Here is a 21434-nt window from a genome sequence, read left to right as displayed (position 1 = left end):
ATATGTATGTATATAACATAAATATAAACATATAAAACATAACTACTGTAAATGATGAGAATCAACTGTGATACAGATAGAAAGAGATAGAGATATAAAATATAGATATATCTATTGTTGATTCATTAATACTGAACTCATGGCCAACAGCACAACAACTCATGCCTGAATGAAGCTTATCTAACACACGCATTTTCTCTATAAGGCACAGCTTAGGAACACTAGACATCACTTCAGCACTATGCCTGGGGGCCATTTTAAATAGAGAAATCACTAACAAAAAGCACAAAATTATGGAAAATCTGGTTCTAAATAGACCATGAAAAGGACATGTTAACAATATGAAAGCTAAAACAAGAAGGCAGAGAATAGCTTTGTTCAACAGCAAATAGGAATGTGTGTAGGCGACTCAAATTTTTCACCCCTCTACGCATGTCTACAAAATGATCACAAAAGTGCTGCAAGTATTGATTTTAGGGTCATAAATAACTTTTAGTGAGTAAGTAAGTCCTCTTCAAGAGTGGTGGAGTAGTTGCCAAGGACTCCTTCTTTGATGCCAGCCTGCTTCTGCTCCCCTTCTGGACCTCTTGATATCATGAGGTCTCCTCCAGGCCTGGACGTGTCCATCCTGAACCTAAGATCAGAAGCACCAGAGACACAGCCCAAACCTAGACCCAGGCTTTCTTTGTCAGGGCATGTGCTGTTAGATGCCATGTGCTAATCGTGATAGGAAGGAAAGAGGATCAGGGCAAGCTGCCCTCTCTCTGTTTGAATATCAAGAAGCAGCTCCCAACAGCCTTGATGTGATTTATAGCTGGAAAGGAAGAGAGAGGCAGAGGGCCACATTGCTCCTTTTGTAGATCTACTGAATCATGAGATCTTCTGCATCCAGCAAGGAGAGCCTTTATCACCTCAAAGTGCAAACCCCTTAGAGATAAGATACGTGGACAGAAGAACCCCCACCACCACCACCACTAAGCTTCCATGGGTTACCCAGAACCAGGAATGGCCATCCTGACCTGGTTCCATTGAATGGACCTCACTGTAGAAGAAATGGAAGCTTTGTCATTTTTTTTTCCTTTTTGAAAAAATCTCATCTTAAAGGTGTAGCCTAGATTTGGAGGATTATTATATTTTATATTAAAGTACCTTGTGTGCTCTTTGTCCGTCAGTCCATTTACAGGCATTTTTGATGCACCTGTGGTGTACCTGGCACTGTGCTAGGCTCTGGAGATACATATACAAAAATGAGACAGTCCCTACTCTCAGGGAGCTTACATTCTACTTCTAGACCCCCCAATAGACTAAGAATTCCTTTGGAGGTAGAAATGATTCTTCTTCTCTTTGCTTTCCCTTCCCTCCTTTTGCAGTGCCTGGGCTCAGGGTCTTGTACCCTTGCCTAGGACTTGGTAGCCAGGTGATTTCATCCAAGATAGTGCTCCCTCTGCCAAGGCAGATCACAGTCCCTCCAGGCCTTTGTGCCCTGGACAGAATTAACATAAGGCTCTTGGTTCCTTAGGCCTTAATCACGATGACCCCAGACCAGAGACAAGACATTATCCGCCTTTCCCAGCTGCATATGGCAGAGCCTGAAGTACGAGTGAAGCCCTACACACTAGAGGAGTTCTCTTATGATTACTTCAGGTATTGGTCCCTAACCCCAAGCCTAGCAGGCATAGGCCTTTCCCTTCACTGGGAATATGATCCCAGACCCTAGTATTCCAACACCTTCTAGACCTGCAATATGAGTACATTTTTTTTTTCTTTTGGCAAGGCAACTGGGGTTAAGTGACTTGCCCAGGGTCACACATCTAGTAAGTGTGAAGTGTCTGAGGCCGGATATGAACTCAGTTCCTCCTGACTCCAGAGCCGGTGCTCTATTCACTGCTCTACGTAACTGCCCCAGTACATTTTTAAGATGCCAGGTATCTATACAGGAATGGTGGGATGGGTTAGATGGGCAACTTGGGAGCAAAAGACCTGGATTCAGGAAAAGCTGGGTTTGAATTCTGTCTCATTAGTAAAATGGCAGCAGATAATAATAGCACCTGTTTCACAGGGTAGATGTGAGGATGAAAGGAAATAATGTATGTAAAGTGTTTTGAAAACCTCAAAACTCTATATAAATGTTAATTCTTCTTCTTATTACCAGAATGATCTATGTAGTGCTCATTGTAGGTAGCTCCCAGTGTGGGGACTCCTTTTGCTTTCAGAGATCAGAAGCCCTGGGACCTAGCAGAGAAATCCTAGTTCACATGTCTTGGGCATTTAGAAGCTAAGTGACCTACCCATTGTCCAGCACGGAAAATATCTGAGAACCATTCAGCTTGGTGGCTTCTGGAGATGCCAGATGGGAAGAGATGAGAAAGTCCCTAAGAATACTTTGTGGATTTCCCCCCGCTCCCCCCTGCTCTTCCTTCCCTATTCTGCCCCCTCCACCAGTTCTGCTTTTCCTCTGAGGGATAAAGAACAGAACTTTGGGTTGGCTTCCTGTGGCTTTGGTTATAACTGCCCCTTATCTCCTGTGTTTGGCACCCTCCTAGGCCCCCACCTAAGCACACTCTAAGCCGGGTCATGATCTCCAAAGCCCGGGGCAAAGACAAGCTATGGAGCCACACAAGAGAGCCCCTGAAGCAGGCCCTGCTGAAGAAGATTCTGGGCAATGAGGAGCTGTCCCAGGAGGCCTGCATGGCCTTCATTGATATCCTGCCCTGGGGAGAATGTATAGGTGCTGGGGCACGGGGACCACCTATCACTGAGCCCTGGCAGGGAGGGAGTACAGGGAGGGACTGGGGTATCACCAAGACATTCTGAGGCGGGGGGAAAGAGGAGGGAACATGAACTGTCTAGGCTCAGAACAGGCTAGAGGGGAAAGTTCCCTGTCTTGTGACTAAGCCCTGCATAGTCCAATAACTACTGCCTGATCTATAGGGCAAATCGGTGATAGGTTTGCAATAGACTGAGTTCACCCAGCAGTGTGAGATAGTGGAAAGAGCTCTGGACTGAGAGTCAGAACACTAAGGCTCAAGTCTCAAGCCTGCCACTAACATGGTCAGTTGCCCTAGGCAAATTTCTTCCTGCCATGGTCCTTGGTTTTCCTGCTCTGTAAAATGAATGGTGGAGCTAAGTGACTGCTTGCTAAGGTCTCTTCCAGCTCTGATGTTTTATGAATTACCAAGGGAGGAGTGAGATCACATTTCCTCCTCTTCCATGGGAAAACCTTTTCTCCATTCTGTCCAAGAACCATACAAAGGGCTTCCCTCTATGCTGCAAATCTACGTAGGCCTGATTCCCAATACTCAGTTCAGAAACACAAGTTAATCACCCATGAGTTGAAGAGAGGAGAGTGGAAAAGAGAAAGAAGTAGAGAAGAGGAAGAAGAGAGAGGAAAAAAGAGAAGAGTGAAAGAAAAGACCCAAGAAGATAGACACCCAAGACAAACAAGAGATTGGAAAATAGAAATGCACGGGAAGAAAGGAAGGCAGAGTGTAAGAGATGAAGTTGGGCACCTATGCAGAAGATTAACTTAGTAAATTTAACAAACATTCATAACTCTATGAAGTTCCTGATAGCATGCTAGGTTTTGTGAGAGATCAGTCCTGCCCTCATGAAGCTTAAAAACAAGTAATATTTATGGATTCCCTGATCTGGGTGAAGGAGGGTACAAGGAAGCATAAGAGGTGGTCCTTGCCCTCAGGGAGCTTACAATCCTAGGATGACCTTCATTTTTAGAGTTAATCTTAGGTCATCTTTCTTGAAGAAAAAAAATGGACACACATGAAACTACCAATCTACCCAAATGAAAATACTAAGGCCATGTAGAATCAAAAGTGAGATGATATGGGGAGACAGAAAAGGAGAAGAGAGTATAACAGGTCCCAATATAATAATGAAATAAGACTTTGCATTCTTTACCTCTATTTGATCAGGAAGGCAATGTAGTAGAGTAGAAAAAATGCTGGACTTGGAAGTCAGCAAAGACTGGGGTTCAAATCTGCCTTGGAAAGACCTGGGTTCAAAGCCTACCTCTCACACTTCCTAGCTATGTGATCATGGGAAATTCACTTTAAACTCTTTGAACCTCAGTTTTATAACCTTTAAAATGGAAATAACACTACCTTTAATACCTATCTCACAGGGGTTTTGTGGGAATCTAATGAGATAACACATGTAAATCACTTTTGCAAACCTCCTAAGTCATGTCATTTGCAGCTCCCAATATTATTACCCTCATGATAATTCTGTCAGTTTGGCAGCGCAGGTATAAAGATCTCCACTTTAAGAATGAGGAAATTGAGGGCCAGAGAAAGGGCATGACTTAACAAGGTCAAATGTTAGGCTACTGACCAAGCCAGGATTCAAACACAGTTCATAGCATCATAGAACTTAGGACCTTAGAGAATATGTAGTCAGATCCTTTCATTCTATAGAGGAGGAAACTGAGGCCTAGACTTCTGTGACTTCTGACTCCTAGCCTAGACTCTTTCCAGCTCCACACATCCTCCTGAGTTTGCTTTGTAACTTAGTGGCCTCTCTAGTTGAACATTCAGTCTCTAAGCATCTGTTAGAAATCCCTTTCCCATAGTCCCTGGGTAGTTCTTAGTTGGTTCTTGGTTAGTATTTCCTTGACAGGTGTTGTACCCATGCTCAAATACATGGGTGACTACCCCTCCAAGAGGACCCGCTCTGTCAATGAGCTCACAGACCAGATCTTCGAAGGAGCACTGAAGGCCGAACCCCTGAAGGATGAGATCTATGTGCAGATACTTAAGCAGCTCACTGACAACCACATCAGGTATGTGGCTAGGAGATGGACCCAGTTGTTAGCCAGGGAAGCTAGCAGATGATAGGAGCCAGCCTAGTTATCTCAACATGTCAAATTCCTACCCATCTCTCAAGGCTCAAATAAAATACTACCTCTTCTATTAAAAAAAAAAAGTCAATTCCCTGAACATTTATTCAGTGACTGCTATGGGCAGGGCCTAGGAGATTGTGTCTTGAAGGCAGGCACCATCACAATCACACCCCATGGGAGCCTGCCTGCCAAACTGGTTTGTGAAGCTGGCCCTGATCCCACATATGGATTACCAAAATTTTCAATGAATTGAAATTCAACAGGTAGCTAAATGTTCACAGAATATCCGACCTAGAAGGAATCTCATCAGTCCTCTTATTTAATAGATGAGGCACAGAGAGATAAAGCAGGTTGCCTAAGATCACACAGTAAATGAGTGGCTGTGGCAGAGTCAGGGTTAGAATCCAAGAATTCTGATAACCAAACCAGTGCTTTTTCCCCTGTTCAGGCATGTGCTGGAGTCATCTCTAGTTGGTGCCCTTTGGAGAGATGATTATTAAATTTTCAGTGTGAGCATTTATTTACACTTCAGAAGTCAGCAAACACTACAAACCAGGGCTAGTTTTATTGTTTTGTTGATTGTTCTAGACTTAAGAAAGTGATGGAGAAAATGTTAATAATGTAGATTAAATTTTAAATAGTGTGTCAGGCGTACTTTTTCTCCCCTAGAAAGCCAGTTGTTAAACATTTACCAGCACACTCCTGCCCCTGTTCCATAGCTAGGAGACATAACTAACCATGACAACAGTTCCCTCCTTCCCCAAGCATGTTGTCACCTTATTGGGCTGGGGCTGGAGCATACAGGAAATCTCCTTGATCCCACCCTCCTATCCCCACCATGATGGGGGCATAGTATGAGCTGCTGTGACATGTGACTTGGCTGGTGTCTCTCTGGTGCCCAGGTACAGTGAGGAGCGAGGCTGGGAGCTGCTCTGGCTGTGCACGGGCCTCTTCCCACCGAGCAACACCCTACTCCCCCACGTGCAAAGATTCCTCCAATCCCGGAAGCATTGCCAGCTGTCCACGGACTGCATGCAGAGACTCCAGAAGGCTCTCAGGTATGGGTGGCCTGTGGCAAAACACAGTGTGAATGCTAGGGAGATGGCGCTCAGATAAACAAAGGAGTATTAAATCCTGGAAACTCAGAGGTGTGAGGAACCTCAGAAGGATCATAGGATAATAGAATTTAGAAGTGGAAGCATTCTTAGGTAACAAATCCACTCCCTTTCATTGATTTTACTTAAGTAATAAAAATATCTTTTTTTTTTTTTTTAGTGAGGCAATTGGGGTTAAGTGACTTGCCCAGGGTCACACAGCTAGTAAGTGTCAAGTGTTTGGTCTGAGGCTGGATTTGAACTCAGGTCCTCCTGACTTCAGGGCCAGTGCTCTATCCTCTGTGCCACCTAGCTGCCCCAAAAATATCTTTTCCTTCCTTCACATCTCCTATTCTCCAAGTCCACCCCTGGTACTTGGGGCTCTGATAGGTGAACTTTTGCTCACCTTTTTGCTGCTTGCCAGGAACTGAACCTCCCTGATGCTTCTTGGCCATCTCCAGACTACACCAGCTCTCACCCCCTCCTCCTAGCTCCCCTTTATGCATTGTCTTTCCCCTATTAGAAGGTAAACTCTTTGAGGGCAGGAACTCCCTTGCTTGTTTAGTATCCCCAGCACTTAGCACAGTTGCTGGCCTATGATAAGTGTTTAACAAGTGGTATGTCGATCTATCATCTCTCTCTCTCTCTCTCTCTCTCTCTCTCTCTCTCTCTCTCTCTCTCTCTCTCTCTCTCTATCTGAAGGTCTATCTGTTTATCTATCTATCTATCTATCTGTCTATCTGTCTGTCATTTCTCTCTTCCCTGTGTCTGCCTATCCATCTATCTGTCTGAAAGTCCATCCATCTATGTGTTTGTCTATTTATCTATCTATCTATCTATCCCTATCACTATCTGAAGGTCTATCTGTTTATCTATCTATCTATCTATCTATCTATCATTTCTCTCTTCTCTGTGTCTGCCTATCCATCTGTCTGTCTGAAAGTCCAACCATCTATGTGTTTGTCTATTCATCTATCTATCTATCTATCAATCCATCTCTCCATATGTCTATCTATCTATCTCTCCACCTATCTCTCCATGTATCTATTTATTATCTCTCTAAGTTTCTATCAACTATCTATGGACTATCACCTACAAGGTGCGTGAGATGCCAGCTTTTTCATGATCCCCCCGGAAAATGCTTTGTCCTTCCTCAAACACTCCTAGAGCACTTTATCTCAGTCTCTCTTCGCCCCTTCCACTTCCTATCTTATCTGTGTGCAGTAGGATGTCATCTCCTTACCCAGAGAAGGGAAGTGACTTACTCATGGGTTACACAGGTGGGAAATAGCAAGAATAGGATTTGAACCCAGGTCCTCGGACTCCACATGTGGTTGGTATTCTTTGCAGTACACCAGATTACATCAACTGCCTCTAAGAATCCATCTTTAGCTCCTTAACCTCTTCTTTCCCCAGCCCTCAGAAGCAACCTTTCCCTCTTGAACTCCACAACACACTTTGTCTTGTAGGTCCCTGGTCTACTGGTCATGCATGTATCACGAGCTATCTGTGTACGTAGATGCTCCTTACACATGACTCTCTGTCTCTTGGCTCCATAGCCCTGTACTGACTGTTCCTCATGCCAGGAATGCTCTTCCACCTTACCTCTGCCTCTGGGCTTCCTTAGACACTCAGTTCAAGTCCCACCTCCTACAGGAGGATTTTCCAGGCCCCCAACCTCTGCTCGCTGCTGGTGCCTTCCCTCAAATGTCACCTCTTATAATATGTATGTGTGTGCATGCATATGTATATATATATATATATATGAATACATGTATGTGTGTATATTTATGCACAAATATACACACATACACACATATTTGTTGTTATTCCATCATTTCAGTGGTGTCTCCCAATCTTCATGACCCCAGTTGGGATTTTCTTGGCAAAGATACTGGAATGGTTTGCAATTCTTTTCAGTCATGTCTGACTTGTGACCCCATTTGGTTTTATTTTTAGCAGAGATACTGGTTTGCCATTTCTTTCTCTAGCTTATTTTCCAGATTAGAAAACTGAGGCAAACAAGGTTAAGTGACTTGTCCAGGGTCACACAGCTGGTGAATGTCTGAGGCCAGATTTGAACTTAGGAAGATGTGTCTTCCTGACTTTAGATCTAGCACCCTATCCACTGCACCACCTAGCTGCCTACACATATAATACTTAGATATTTCCGTATTGTTTTCCCCATTAAGATGTGAGCTTCTTGAAGGCAGGGATCATGTATTTTTTGGTCTTTTTTTGTTTACCCAATATTTAGCACAGCTTTTGGTACATGGTTAGTGCTTAGAAAATGATCCTTGTTGTTGATATGTTTCTTATATCCCTATTAGACTGTAACCTTCATGAGGGCAGGGATTGTATTTGCATTAATGTAATGGTCATAACGAATTAAGGAAAAGGAAAGAACCAAAGGGCTTCATGAGCATCTTGGGCATCTGTCTGTAGGTTTGATGCATTCTAGTATCAGATGGATGTCCCTGCATCTTTACTAGTCACCCTGTACCCATGCTCCTGAGCAAGTCCTTGGACCCTCACCCGAATCTCCACTTTCCCTGGTCTTTGACAATGAATGAGATGCTTTGCCTTTCAGGAACGGTTCTCGGAAGTATCCTCCCCATTTGGTGGAGGTGGAGGCCATCCAGCATAAAACCACTCAGATTTTCCACAAAGTCTACTTTCCTGATGACACCGATGAGGTAAGCTAGAGGCTGATGTGGCTTATTCATTATTTGCCTTGGGTTAGGCCAGGGCCTAACCCATGTTATACCATGGGAAGTAGCAGGACAAAGGAGCTCCAGGATGGCTGTCATGGGACTCAGAGCTGGAAGCGACCTTAAAGATCACCAGGTCAGCTTTCTCATTTTACAAAGGAGGGAAAAGAAGTGACTTGCTTAAGGTTATGTAGGCAGTACTTGGCAGTCAGGATTCGAATCCAGTTCTTTTGACTCCAGATCCATTCTTCTCACCATCATTTGATTCAATTCTACAATCAACTTCAAATTGACCATACTCCTATATTGTCAAGCTTTGTGGGAATCATACTAGGAATTCTGCCAATTCTGTTTTTTTTCAGGGACTGTTTTGTCCTTTACCCTCCTCACCTATGGTAGTATTTCCCTGCCTTTTCCTTATCATTCTTGCTTCTGTGCCATGGCCTTCAAGACCTGGTGGACTTCCTTGTCAATCACTCTCTCAATGCTAGTTCATTAACGTTATCCTCCTTACTCCAGTCATTTGCAAGTCCCATGGCTGGGATCCCTGACAACACCCACCCCTCTTCTTACTGTTAGTATCTTAGCTAAGTCAACCACAAGTTAAGTGCTTAGAAGTCAGCTCCTCAAAGAATACAGAGCCCCTGTAGGGGGAGTTGGAAGGGACCTCAGAGAACATCTAGATGAACCCCTACCTAAGCAGGAACCTCTTCTCTAGCATCCCTGACAAGTGGCCAACCAGCCTCTACTTAGATACCTCCAGTGGCAGGCTATTTACTACTTCTCCAGGCAGCCCATTCTATGCTGAAAACACTCTAATTATCCTGAGATAATTATCTAATTATCCTTGGGGTCTTTTGCTCATTCCAATACCATATGGAGTTGTCAGGTAACTCCTGCATCATGAACTCATGCTGTGACGTCATGGGGCAGGACAGAATCTTAATGACTGACAGGCATTGTGAAAAACAAGTATTTATTGAATGTCTACTGCATTCAAGGCCTTGTGCTTAGCACTGGGGATAAAAAGAAGATAAATGGCATGACCCTTGCCCTCAAGGAGCTTCTGCTCCAATAGAAGGAATTGGACATGTGCACAAATAAGCATTATATGAGGTAGAGAATGATGAAATGTATGAGAAAGGCCAAACATGGAGGCTCCAAAGATTCAGGAAGGAAGGATTTAGATTTTTAGAGCTTAGAGGAAACTTGGAGCTTATCTAGTCCAGAATTATATAGTGGAAAGAGTCAGGACTCAGAGGACCTGGACAGAAGTCCTCCTGCTGACTGCTTTGGTGACTTTGGGCAAGTCCCTTCACCTGCTAGGCCTCAGTTTCCTCATCTGCAAAATGAGGGAGTTGGATTCATTTGCCTCTGAAGTATCTTCCATCTGTAGAGCTATGATCCTCACTTTACAGATGAAGAAACTGAGGCCAAGAGAGATAAAGTCCCAGGTCACACAGATGGTAGCAGAGCTGGAATTTGAATCCCAGGTTTTCTGATTTCTGATTTCCAGCCCATTTCTCTTTCCACTATACTTCACTGCCTGCACTTCAGCCTTGGGAAATCAGGGAAGGTTCCACGGAAGAGAGGGTACCTGATATGTGTCTTGAAGGAGATGAAGAGGTGGAGATGGCATAGGGGTGGGGTGGAGGGTGGGACTTTGGACAAAGGCATGGAGGTGGGAGAGGACAGAAAGAGGACAATGGTGGTCGTGAGGAGGAGCACAATTAGACCACAATCAGGAGAAACCTCCTAGGCCAAAGCAACCAAGGCAAAATTGTCTGAAGTTTAGAGGAAGAAAAACATTCCTCAACTTTCTTGCAGCAAATGTAGGAAGAGTGAGTAGGAAGGTAAGAGAGATCTCCAAAGGAGACCCTTGGAAAAGTGGTCATGTGGATACAGGTTATGAGGGGGAAAAGGCTGGGGTTGGAGAGAGCCCTGTTGGAAGAGAGTTCTGAAGGTGTCTACCCTCTTCCTTCCACACACACAGGCCTTTGAGGTAGAATCCAGCACCAAGGCCAAGGATTTCTGTCAGAGCATCTCCACCAGGCTGCTTCTGAAGGCCTCAGATGGATTCAGCCTCTTCGTTAAAATTTCTGACAAGGTCAGTCAGTCAATCAGTCAGCAAGGACAACTTGAAGTTGTGGAATGTATTAGATTAAGTATTGGTGGGGAGGTGGGAGAGGAGAAGGGTGTGAAATAGATTTTAAACTGGTAGAATAGCTTATAATTCAATTAGGGAGACAAACTAGAGCTCTCACTATTTCTTATACATCCTTGACTGTGGGAAGACAGGCCTACTAATACACTGTTGGTGGAGCTGTGATTTGCTCCACTCATTCTGGAAAACAATTTGGCATCATGTCTAGACAATCACTAAACTGCTCCTACCCTCTGACAGCAATGCTGATACTGAGTAAATACATACTCCAAGGGGGTCAGAGATGGAAGAAAGATTCCCACATGTACAAAATCTTCCTAGCAAGACCTGTTATTTGCTGTGTATAGACATCCATGTCCAGACTTTCCCATCTCTCCATTTTGCTTATATTCTCTACGTCTAGAGTGTCTCTACCTCCCACTCTGCCCTCCCACCATCTGTTGGAGTTCCAACCCCATCCTTCAAGGCTCACCTTAAGTTGTCTTCTCTTCCAAGAGAGCAAAAAATCTAATCTAAGAACCGTCTATTAAGTGGCTGCAATGTGCGGGCTGCTGACCTTGGTGATGCAGGGACACAAAGAAGGATCTCAAAAGTGTAGTGAGGAGGACAAGACAGGGGCAAAAATCAATATAAAAATCCAGAAATAAGCATAAAAGCACCTATTCAAAGGATGTGTGAAACCCCATAAAGGAAGGGATCGCTTCTAGTTAGGGATGATCAGGGAAGGATTCATGGAAGAGGAGCTACCTAAGCTGGGCCTTGAAGGAAAGAAGAAATTCCAGTGTAATTCAACGTTTAAGTGCCTACTATGTGCTAGGTATTGTGCTGGGGATACAGAGGCAAAGATGAAGCCATCTCTCCCCTCAAGGGGCCTACTTTCTATTATTTTAACTAAGGGAGAAGGCTGGGGAGGGGGAAGGATTCATTCCAGGCATAGGAGATGGCCTGAGGTGGGAAAGGGCAGAGTGAGACTGGGAGATGGTGAGTAGCCTTCCCTGAGCCCCTACGCCATAACCACCCATTTCTGCCCCAGCCCAAAGTAATCTTTCCATTCTAGAACTTTGCTTATACCTCTAAGTTTAATCTTAGACTTACATAGTCTATGTACACTGGATCTTATATGTACATAAGGACATATATGTACATGTTGCATAGGATCATATATTAGCGTAAAAAGACCCAATGCTCAAAGGTTAGGGTACAAGTCACCAAAACACTTTATTGATATTACAAACCGTGGCAAGGAGAAGCGACCTTTGGCTCATGGAGACAATCCCTGTGGGCCAAATTGTTTCCCTTTATATATATTCTTCCCTCATGTATGTGATCTATATGTAAGTCCTTGTGTATAAGTGTGTGTATGTGCATATATGTACATACACACAGAGACCTATATGGGCAGTGAGTATACATGTATGTGTGGCATGCATACATATATTTATGAACAAACATGTATATAGTTCTCCAAGAACCGTGTACTCTATCTCCTTCTACAGAACATTGTTACTTTGTTTCCAACAATAGTTTATAAGCTAATGAACTATTCTCTATTTAATGCATGCATTTATATACATATAAGTATATATAGTAGGAGGAATGGTGGAAACTTAAGCTAGGAAGCTGCGACTTGTAGGACAGGGTAGAAATGAAATGAATAGACCTTGGAAGGGAAGGAACTCCCAGCAATGGTGTGAGCAAAGGCATGGGGGCAAGAAAGGGAAGGATAGTTTTGGAGAAAAGTAAGGAGGCCATTTTGTTGAAAGCACAGAGCATATACCAAAGCGATTAGTAAGTGGGACATAAAGCTGGAAAGGGTGGTTGGTGCCAGATTGTAGAAAAACTCAGATCCCAGGCTAAACAGTTTGGACTTCTTCCTTTAGGCACTGGGGAGCTGCTGGGGAAGGGGGGCTCTTGAGCACAGGAGTGATATGATTAGAGATGGGAGCTAGAGCATTATTCTGGTGGCCTCTATGATATGGACTGGAGAAGGGGAGAGATAGTTAGAAGATAATCACAACATCCCAGGTAAAAGGCTTGCTACACTGTTCTATTTTTTATTTTTTCATTGTGATTTGTTTAGTAATTTTAAACGTAAAATGTAGTTTTAAATAAAGTTTGGACTTGTCTTTAAAAAAAAAGAGGTAATTTGGGTTTGAACTTGGGTAGTAGTGAGAAGTTGAAAACATGGGTCCCCTGTCAGTCACCTTGCCCTAACAAAGATGTTTCTCTTCAGGTCATCAGTGTCCCTGAGGGTGATTTCTTCTTTGACTTTGTCCGACACTTGACAGACTGGATAAAAAAAGCAAGACCCATGAAAGATGGTAACAATCCGAGAATTTTTTACAAGTGGAAGGGATCTTAAAGGCCATCTGGTCCAGCTTTCTCATCACCAGAGAAGGCAACTGAGGTCCAGAGAAGGGACCTTGGTTTGCCCAAGGTCACACATTCTAAGAATTTGACTCTTGGGATAAAAACCTACAATGGTCAATATAGGGAATCTAGGGGCATTATGCCTTATAAGATCTTCCTAAAGGTAATCCAAAACTACTTGTTCTACTTGTCCACCTCCCTGAAACTGGGCTTGGGGAGGCTAGATAAACTGATCTTTCCTGATCTCCTTCCCTGATTCTTCAATTTACTATCTTTCAATGAAGACTAAGACCTTGTCCTACTTAATCTTGGTATCTCCTAGGGGACTCTGCACTTAGGGAGCTTTTTTTTTTTTAAATTAAGTGTGTTTTGAACTGAACTAAGAACCTTCAATGATTCTCCATGATTGTTATGATTATATGTAGAGATCCATGGGTAAAAATCACCACCCATCCATGCCTTCTCATTCCATCTATCTCAGTCTTCCCGTAACTACCACACAGGCAGAAAATGTATTAATGGTCTTTCTGTAGGGTATCGGGTCCCAGGGTGGCCTGCAGGCTAGACTTTGCATCTATTATCCCTTTGCTTTCACTACATGACTGGCCCACCTCCCCTTCTGATCTTACATTTCCTGGATCATAGATTTTTACATCATTTCTTGCACATAAGACATCACCGGCAAGGTGCCACCTCTTATTTAGAACTGCCATGGGTCATTGGCAATTTAGATTCTTCATGAGATGCCATGTACAGTGCTTTGCAAACTTGAAAGCGCTATACAAATGCTAGTTACTGTTGTTGTTGCTGCTGTTATCAGTGGAAGACTCTTGGTGGTGAAACAATCAGGTTATGTGTAAGGGAGTAACTTGGAACCATTGAAAATGCAGCACAATTTCCCAAATGTAATTCAACCTGCTACCATTTTCTTATTCAGTTCTGGCCCCAGATCATTGTCCATTCTGATAGATATACATACATATAGCCATATACATATCTATACATATACATAAGTATATACATATATGTGTGTGGCGACATATATAATACAATCAATATATACCATATTATATTTAATGTCATATATGCATTGCCTGGGAGATAACTATAATATATGTGTAATGTATAATATTATATATGTATTGCTTGGGAAACAACTCCCAAGTAAGGGAACTCCCTCTACTAATATAGGTTGGCCTCTTCTTTGCAATTTATAGTCTTAGGGAGTTATGTGTGTGTGTATGTATATATGTATGTGTATGTATACACATGTAAATGTACACACTTATAGATAGGGATAGGTTAGGACATGTAACTTTATTGGTATATGCAACTCCCAGACATGGAAACACCCTCTATTAATTAACCTTCTCTCCAATTTATAGTCTTAGGGAATTGCCTACAACACAGAGAGGTTAAGTGACTTACTTTCCAAAGCCACACAGGCAGTGATCTAGAACTCTGACCTCATCAAATCAAAGAGTGTAAAGATTGAAAAGGACTATAAAGAAATCTGTTATGCCTCAGATTCCTTCTCTACAAAGGAAGGGGATCAAATTAGCTCCAATGCCCTCCCTCCCTGCCACACACACACCCCATTTTTACAGATGATGATTCTGAGATCTGGAGTAAGGAAGTCACATGTGGTCACATATAAACTCGGGGCAGATCTAGGTTAGAGCCCAAGTCTGTGGGCTCCTAGGCTTTCTGCCAGACCATTTCTATCTCCTAACACATGCCTGTTCTTCTTAGAGTCTTGACCTAGAGTCTCCCCTCTAAGGTCTCTGGCAGAGGGCGCAGAACCATTTCAACAATCCCCTTTAAATGTGAAGCCTGCAGAGCACTGGGCTAGATGCTGGGGAGATACAGGGTTTATACAAAGCTTAGCTGAGACATAGTCCCTGCCCTCATGTAGCTCACAATCTAGTAGGGGATAAAACACCAGCAGATAAGTATAACATCCAATATTACCTGATATATGCATTAGAGAGATGAAGAAAAAGTGTCACATGAGGTTCTAAAGGGGAGGATTCTTAGCCGTTGGGAAAGTCAGGGAAGGCTTCCTGGAAGAGGTAACTTTTGAGTAAGATTTAAAAGATAAATATGGAGAAATTCACCAGGTTGGGGGTGGGGCAGGGACAAAAGAAGGTATTCCAGGCCCTCATCACCTCCCCTCAGATTATGGTAATAACCTCCTAATTGGTCTGTTTGCCCCAAGTCTTCCCTCACTCCAGTCCGTCCATCCCCCATACCTAGAATATACTGCCTCCTTACCTTTGCCTCAGAGAGTCTCTCTTTTCCTTTAAGATGCATCTCAAGCACCATCTTCTGCATCAAGCCTTTCCTGGTTCTCCCAAAAGCTGGTGCCCTGCCTCCCAATCTACTTTGTAGTTAATTATTTTCTACACATTTATGTTTACTCACTTCATATGTATGCTATATATATTTATGTAAGTATTTGCTGTCTCTCCCATTAGAACACAAGCCTCTTGAAGGCAGGGATTGTGTCATTCTTTGTATTTGTACCGTTAGTGCCCCAGCACTACCTGGAACATAGGGGTTGCTTAATAAATGCTTATTGATTGATTGATTGACTGATTGATGAATTGGTTGATGGTGAACAGCAGTAGAAGCCAAGGCTGACAGGGCCCAGTGACCCTCAAGACCCATAGGTTTCATTTCCAGGCCTGCCCAAACTGACAACAGGCCTGTCTTTGCAGGGATTGTGCCTTCTCTCACCTACCAAGTGTTCTTCATGAAGAAACTATGGACCAATACGATTCCTGGGAAGGACCCAATGGCAGACTCTATTTTCCACTATTATCAGGTGAGCATGGGCCATTCTCCTTGGATCAATCCACGCTGATGGAAAGATAGGAGTGGCTTCTCTTTCTTCCTAGACCTAGAGAAATTCTGAGACCTAAGGGCTGTCTAGTGACAGCACCTCTAGGGAAGCTTTTGCTCTTAGGAAAGGGATCCAGCACTTAGCATATAGTAAGCATTTAATGAATGTTTATTGGTCAATTGATATGAAGACAGGTCTGATTCAAGGCCACCCCCTTCTCCTCTTCCCCTCCACCTAACTCCCCCACCCCACCTCCTCCAGTGAGCCTTCCCTTCCAGATGCTGAACTCTGTCATTAGATAGGGATTGTTGTGCTCATTTTACAGATGAAGAACCTGAGGCTCCAAGAGGGAGAATGAGGGACCACTGGAGTATTGTCCAAAGAGTATCTACCAAAACAAAGACAAGATTTATTAAATGTAACTGTAAATTCTCTTTACAGAAATAATTAGAGACAAATAATTCAAGAGAGATTTATTGCCCATGGAAAATGACAATAATATCAAAATTAATTTATAAATTTGGTGAATACTAATCAAATTATTAATCAAAACCAAGGGATTAATATGTAGAGCTAGACAAAATAATGACTAAATTCATTTGGAGGAAGAAAAAGTCTAGAATGTCAAGAGAAATAATGAGAAAAAACATAAATGAAGGGAACAGACTTTGAATGATATAATAAAGCATTAATCATCAAAACTATTTAGTACTGGTTAAAAAACAAAAATAAATCAGTAGATTACTAGATAAGAAAGAAACAGAAGCAATTGAAATTTAAAAGTGTCCCATTGTTTGGTAAACCTAGTAACAATAAATTACTGGAAACTCACTTTTTTATAAACTGCTAGAAAAAAGAATGGAAAGCAGCTTGGCAGAAATTAGTTTTAGCTCCAAATATTTTTTATAATAATCTCAGAATGGAACTATAACCCAAAGATAAAATGTCCCACCATAAAAACAACTTTAGGAGGTATAATCTTATTTTATGCTTTAATTCAATTTTATCTTATTTTCAGTTTTGAATCCTCTCCCTCCCCTCAATGACCCATTGAGAATGCAAGAAAAGCAAAACCCATTATATATACACATACATATGTAGTCGAGCAAAACAAATTCCCATGTTAGCCATATCAAAAAATATCGGAAGAGTCTGAGATCAAGTGTATTTCACAATTATGGCTTGGAGGAGAATCTTAACTGAATTAGAAGAATGACAAAAGATAAAATAGACAATTTTGACTATGTAGAATTAAAAAGTTTCTGTACAAATAAAATCAATGAAAATTGAAGAATAAGCAGTAGATTAAGAAAAATGTTTACATTAAATACCATTGATAAAAATCTGCTATCTAAGATATATAGGAAATTGACAAATAAAATAACATCCAATGAATAAGTGCTCTCAGTTTGCCTATTTCACTCAGGTTGGAAGTACAGGGGCTGCTCACTCTCTTTGTCCCACTCTGACTAACATGGAAGCTATAAATTGCTCCATTTCCAATATGGGCTAGGTCGCCCCTCCTTTTTTTGGGGGGGGGAAATCTTTTGGGAATGCTGAAACCTTTAGAATTGTGCAGACTCCAGAAGATACCCCCTTCCCTTTTCCTATGAATGACCCATTCCTCCAATCCCTATAACAACCCTGCCTTCGCAAATCAGGAGCTCATCCAGTTAGGGAGGACAGGGCAAAAAGTTTATTTGAGTACTGGGAAGACATGATTATGGAGGGAGGTGATGTAATCAGGAATGAGGGAGTGGCGTGTAAGCCCTGTTCCCAGGCACTCATTGTGCTAATGCTGAACTTACAGTAGACATTTGGTCAGCTTAGCCCACTATGGCTCAGAACTCCCAAGCTCATGAGATCTACCAGCTGCACCTTCCCCAGTAGCTGGGATTGTGTGTGTGCCACCACACTTGGCTAGTCAAAGGACATTAACAGTTTGAACAGGTATACCTTCAAAACTGGACCCAAGATTCCATTTGGTAGGGAGCTCCCCATAAAGAATTCCTCTACCAGTATAAATTGGCAAATTTTCTGCAACTTATGGTCTTAGTGAGTTCTCTAGGGCAGTGACAGGTTAAATTACTGTCCCAGGCCCACACATAGCCAGTATGTATCAGAGGTAGTAGGACTTGAACCCAGGTCTTCCTGACTAGATTCAGCTTACTCTCACATCATGCTACCTCAACAGTTTTCAAAAGAAGAATTGCAAACTATATAAATGGCCTGATGAAAACATGCTCCAAATCACTGAGAAGTGCAAATGAAAACAGCATCCTACAAATTGTTGAAAATGTATAAAAATGGCAACAATATTTACGGGTTGTGGGAAGATAGGCACACTAATTCCCTGTTGGTGGAACTGTGAGCTGATCCAGTTATTCTAGAAGTTAGTTTGGAATTATGTAAGCAAAGTAACTCAGTTGTCCAGAGTTGCTACTGTTAACTTTCTACCTCACAGGAAGCCAAAATCATGAAGGACCCTAGATACACCAAATAGTCATAGCAGTATTTTTTGTGATTGCAAAGAACTGGAAACAAAGTCATTTCTCATTATTTAGGAAATGGCTAAAAAACCCAAAACTCTCTAGCATATGGAGGTAACGGAATATTATTGTGCAGTAAGAAATGATGATTATGAGGAGTTTAGAGAAGCATGGGAAGATTTGTGTCAACTGATGTTGAAGGAAGTAAGCAGAACCAAGAGGACAATATATGCATGACTACAACATGGTAAACAAAGTCATCTCTAGAAGGAAGTCAGACTCTGAGTAACTGAAAAGCCAACGAGGGACCTGGAGACCATGCTTCCTACTTTGTGCCAGGTGGGAAGTGAGAGGGGAGAATTACTAGGATAGAATAATGTATACATTGTCAGATGCAGTTACTGTCTTGGACTGCTTTGATTGATTTTTATTATTAATCACATGGCAGGGTTTAACCAGGGCAGGGAAGGGTTGAGATGACTATGATATAAAAACAAAATCAATAAATCATAATTTTAAGAAAAAAAGAAATTTAGCTTTGAAAGACATCACGGAGGGACTTGAATGCCTGGTATTAAGGAGCCACTGAAAGTTCTTGAAGGAAGGAGCCAGCTTTTTCCTTGTCCTCATCCTGCTGTCACCTGCAGGAATTGCCCAAATACCTTCGTGGTTACCATAAGTCTACCCGGGAAGAAGTCCTTCAGCTAGGAGCCCTGATCTACAGGGTCAAGTTCGAAGATGACAAATCCTATTTCCCAAGCATTCCCAAGATGTTGCGTGAGCTGGTGCCACAGGACCTTATACGGCAGATCTCGCCAGATGACTGGAAAAGGGTAAGCAGAACTTGATGATGTATTCTATTCCACCCTGTCTTCTGGCATCCCACAGTGTCTTACACATACTAGGTAATTCATGTTTGTTGATTGGCTGAGATTGGGAGTAGAGGTGGTTGAATGGGGTTGAAGGAAGGAACAAATAAGTCATTCTAATTTTCAAATAGGAGAAGGAGATAGATTCTTCAAACTACAGCCTTGAGAGCTTGATTCCAATTTCTGGCAAAATTCTAGAATGTATTATTAAAAAGATGATTTATGAACAATTAGATAGGGCAATTGCAATCACTAAGTACCAATGCTCATCAAGGTGATTCAGCAAGAACAGGTCGGCCCAAGTAACCTCATTTTTTTTTACAAGGTCACTAGACTGGTCTTATTAATTCAATTTGGTTCAATGTACATTTATTAAGAGCCCCTGTGTTCAACACACCATGATAGGTTCTGGGCCAGAATTTTAGCCACCAGGTGATACACTTTTTTTTAGGTATAGCAATTCATGAAGATTGTTTATTAAGACATGAAAGGATTATGATCTATATCAATGAAGAAAATACCCATACCAGTGAAATCATAGGTCCAAAGCATTGATGTATACTATGCTGGTAGATTAAGGGAATACCATAGTCATACTGTACTTGGATTTCAACAAGGCATCTAATAAGATTTATCATTATCTCTTTATGGCAATTCTATCTCTGAGATTTTGTGATTTTTAAGATGGAGAAATATGGATTAGATGATAGTACGGGTGAGTGGATTAAGAACTAAGTGGCTTTTAGATCCAAAAATTACATTCATTTTCTGGTCAGCCTAGTGGAAGGTCTCGAGCAGAGTGTCCTGGGATTTGTCCTTGGCCTTGTGCTGGGGAATATTTTTATTATTGACTTGGATTATGTCATAAAAAGGTTTATCCCATCTGAAGATTACACAAAGCAGTATAGCTAATTCCTTTGGATGATAGAAGTTTAAGTGCCTTCCCACTCTGAGATGTGATAAATGCTATCCTGATAAATCCTAGATAAATGCTAGCACCATTGCTGCCCTCCCCACTGATAAAACCTATGATTCTTCCCATAGTCCATTGTGGCCTACTTCAACAAGCATGCCGGGAAGAGCAAAGAGGAAGCAAAGCTGGCCTTTCTGAAGCTAATATTTAAGTGGCCAACGTTTGGGTCAGCTTTCTTCGAAGTGAAGGTATGAACTTTGTCCCTTAACTGATCTTCCAAGGGCTTGGGGGGAGGTGGGAGCAGGTCTTGTTTAGAAGGAGCTAGGAGGAGGTGGGGGCTGGGGCCCAAGAGAAGGGCTTAAGAACAATACCTACGACAGCAATAACACAAACAAAAATAAAAATGAAACATAACGAGCAGTTCCCATCCCAGAGGACAGGGGAAGGAAAATCCTTCCTCGTGGTAGAGAGAGATGAGACCCTATGGGTACAGAATGTCATATACTGTCAGGCATGGTTTCTGTGCTGGTTTTGCTTACATTTTTTTTTCTGTTACTGAGGAAGGTTTGGGAGTGTATATCAGGTAATAAGTATAATATAAAAATCACAGGCCATCAATACAACTTTTTTTAAAAGTGGAGAAATTAAGGTTAGGAAAGAATGAAATAAGCATTTATTAAGTGCCTATTGTGTGCCAGGCACTGTGCTAAACTCCTTACAAACATTGCCTCATTTGGTCCTCACCACAACCCTGGGAGGTAGGTGCTATTGTTATCCTCATTTTACAATTGAAGAAAGTGAGGCAAACAATGGTTAAGTGACTTGCCCAAGGTCGCAGAGCTAGTAACTGTCTGACTTCAGATTTGAACTCAAGTCTTCTTGACTCTAAGCCCAGCATCCTATACACCAGTGCTTCTTAAACTGTGAGTCACAACCCCCATATGGGGTCACAAAAAATTTGACAACAGTAAAAGGTTTCTGAATGCACAATGACCAAAAATTAATTCCAAATCAAACAGGTAATGAATCCAAGGTGTTTCTGACAGCGCTTGCCCATGTTGCATCACACAACTTCACCGCAACCTTGGTTCTGAACACAAAGCATGCGCACTTTGTACTGAGCA

General features: G+C 42.2%; 1 protein-coding gene across 1 annotated transcript in view; it reads left to right on the top strand.

Annotated features, from left to right (window-relative positions):
- MYO7A (myosin VIIA) overlaps window positions 1-21434 on the top strand; it is a 150777-nt gene that overhangs the window by 118075 nt on the left and 11268 nt on the right. Inside the window, exons 35-44 of the mRNA XM_027848154.1 lie at window positions 1520-1644; window positions 2544-2701; window positions 4642-4795; window positions 5758-5913; window positions 8540-8645; window positions 10654-10767; window positions 13058-13145; window positions 15915-16021; window positions 19176-19361; window positions 20442-20558. Of these exons, the coding sequence (XP_027703955.1) occupies window positions 1520-1644; window positions 2544-2701; window positions 4642-4795; window positions 5758-5913; window positions 8540-8645; window positions 10654-10767; window positions 13058-13145; window positions 15915-16021; window positions 19176-19361; window positions 20442-20558 (1311 nt within the window). The remainder of the gene's footprint in view (window positions 1-1519; window positions 1645-2543; window positions 2702-4641; window positions 4796-5757; window positions 5914-8539; window positions 8646-10653; window positions 10768-13057; window positions 13146-15914; window positions 16022-19175; window positions 19362-20441; window positions 20559-21434) is intronic.

This window comes from Vombatus ursinus, unplaced genomic scaffold (assembly GCF_900497805.2).
Source record: "Vombatus ursinus unplaced genomic scaffold, bare-nosed wombat genome assembly UNPS02005659.1, whole genome shotgun sequence".
NCBI classification, from domain to species: Eukaryota; Metazoa; Chordata; class Mammalia; order Diprotodontia; family Vombatidae; genus Vombatus; species Vombatus ursinus.
The sequence above is the reverse complement of the archived record's forward strand: the minus strand, read 5'-3'. Positions and strand labels throughout refer to the sequence as shown.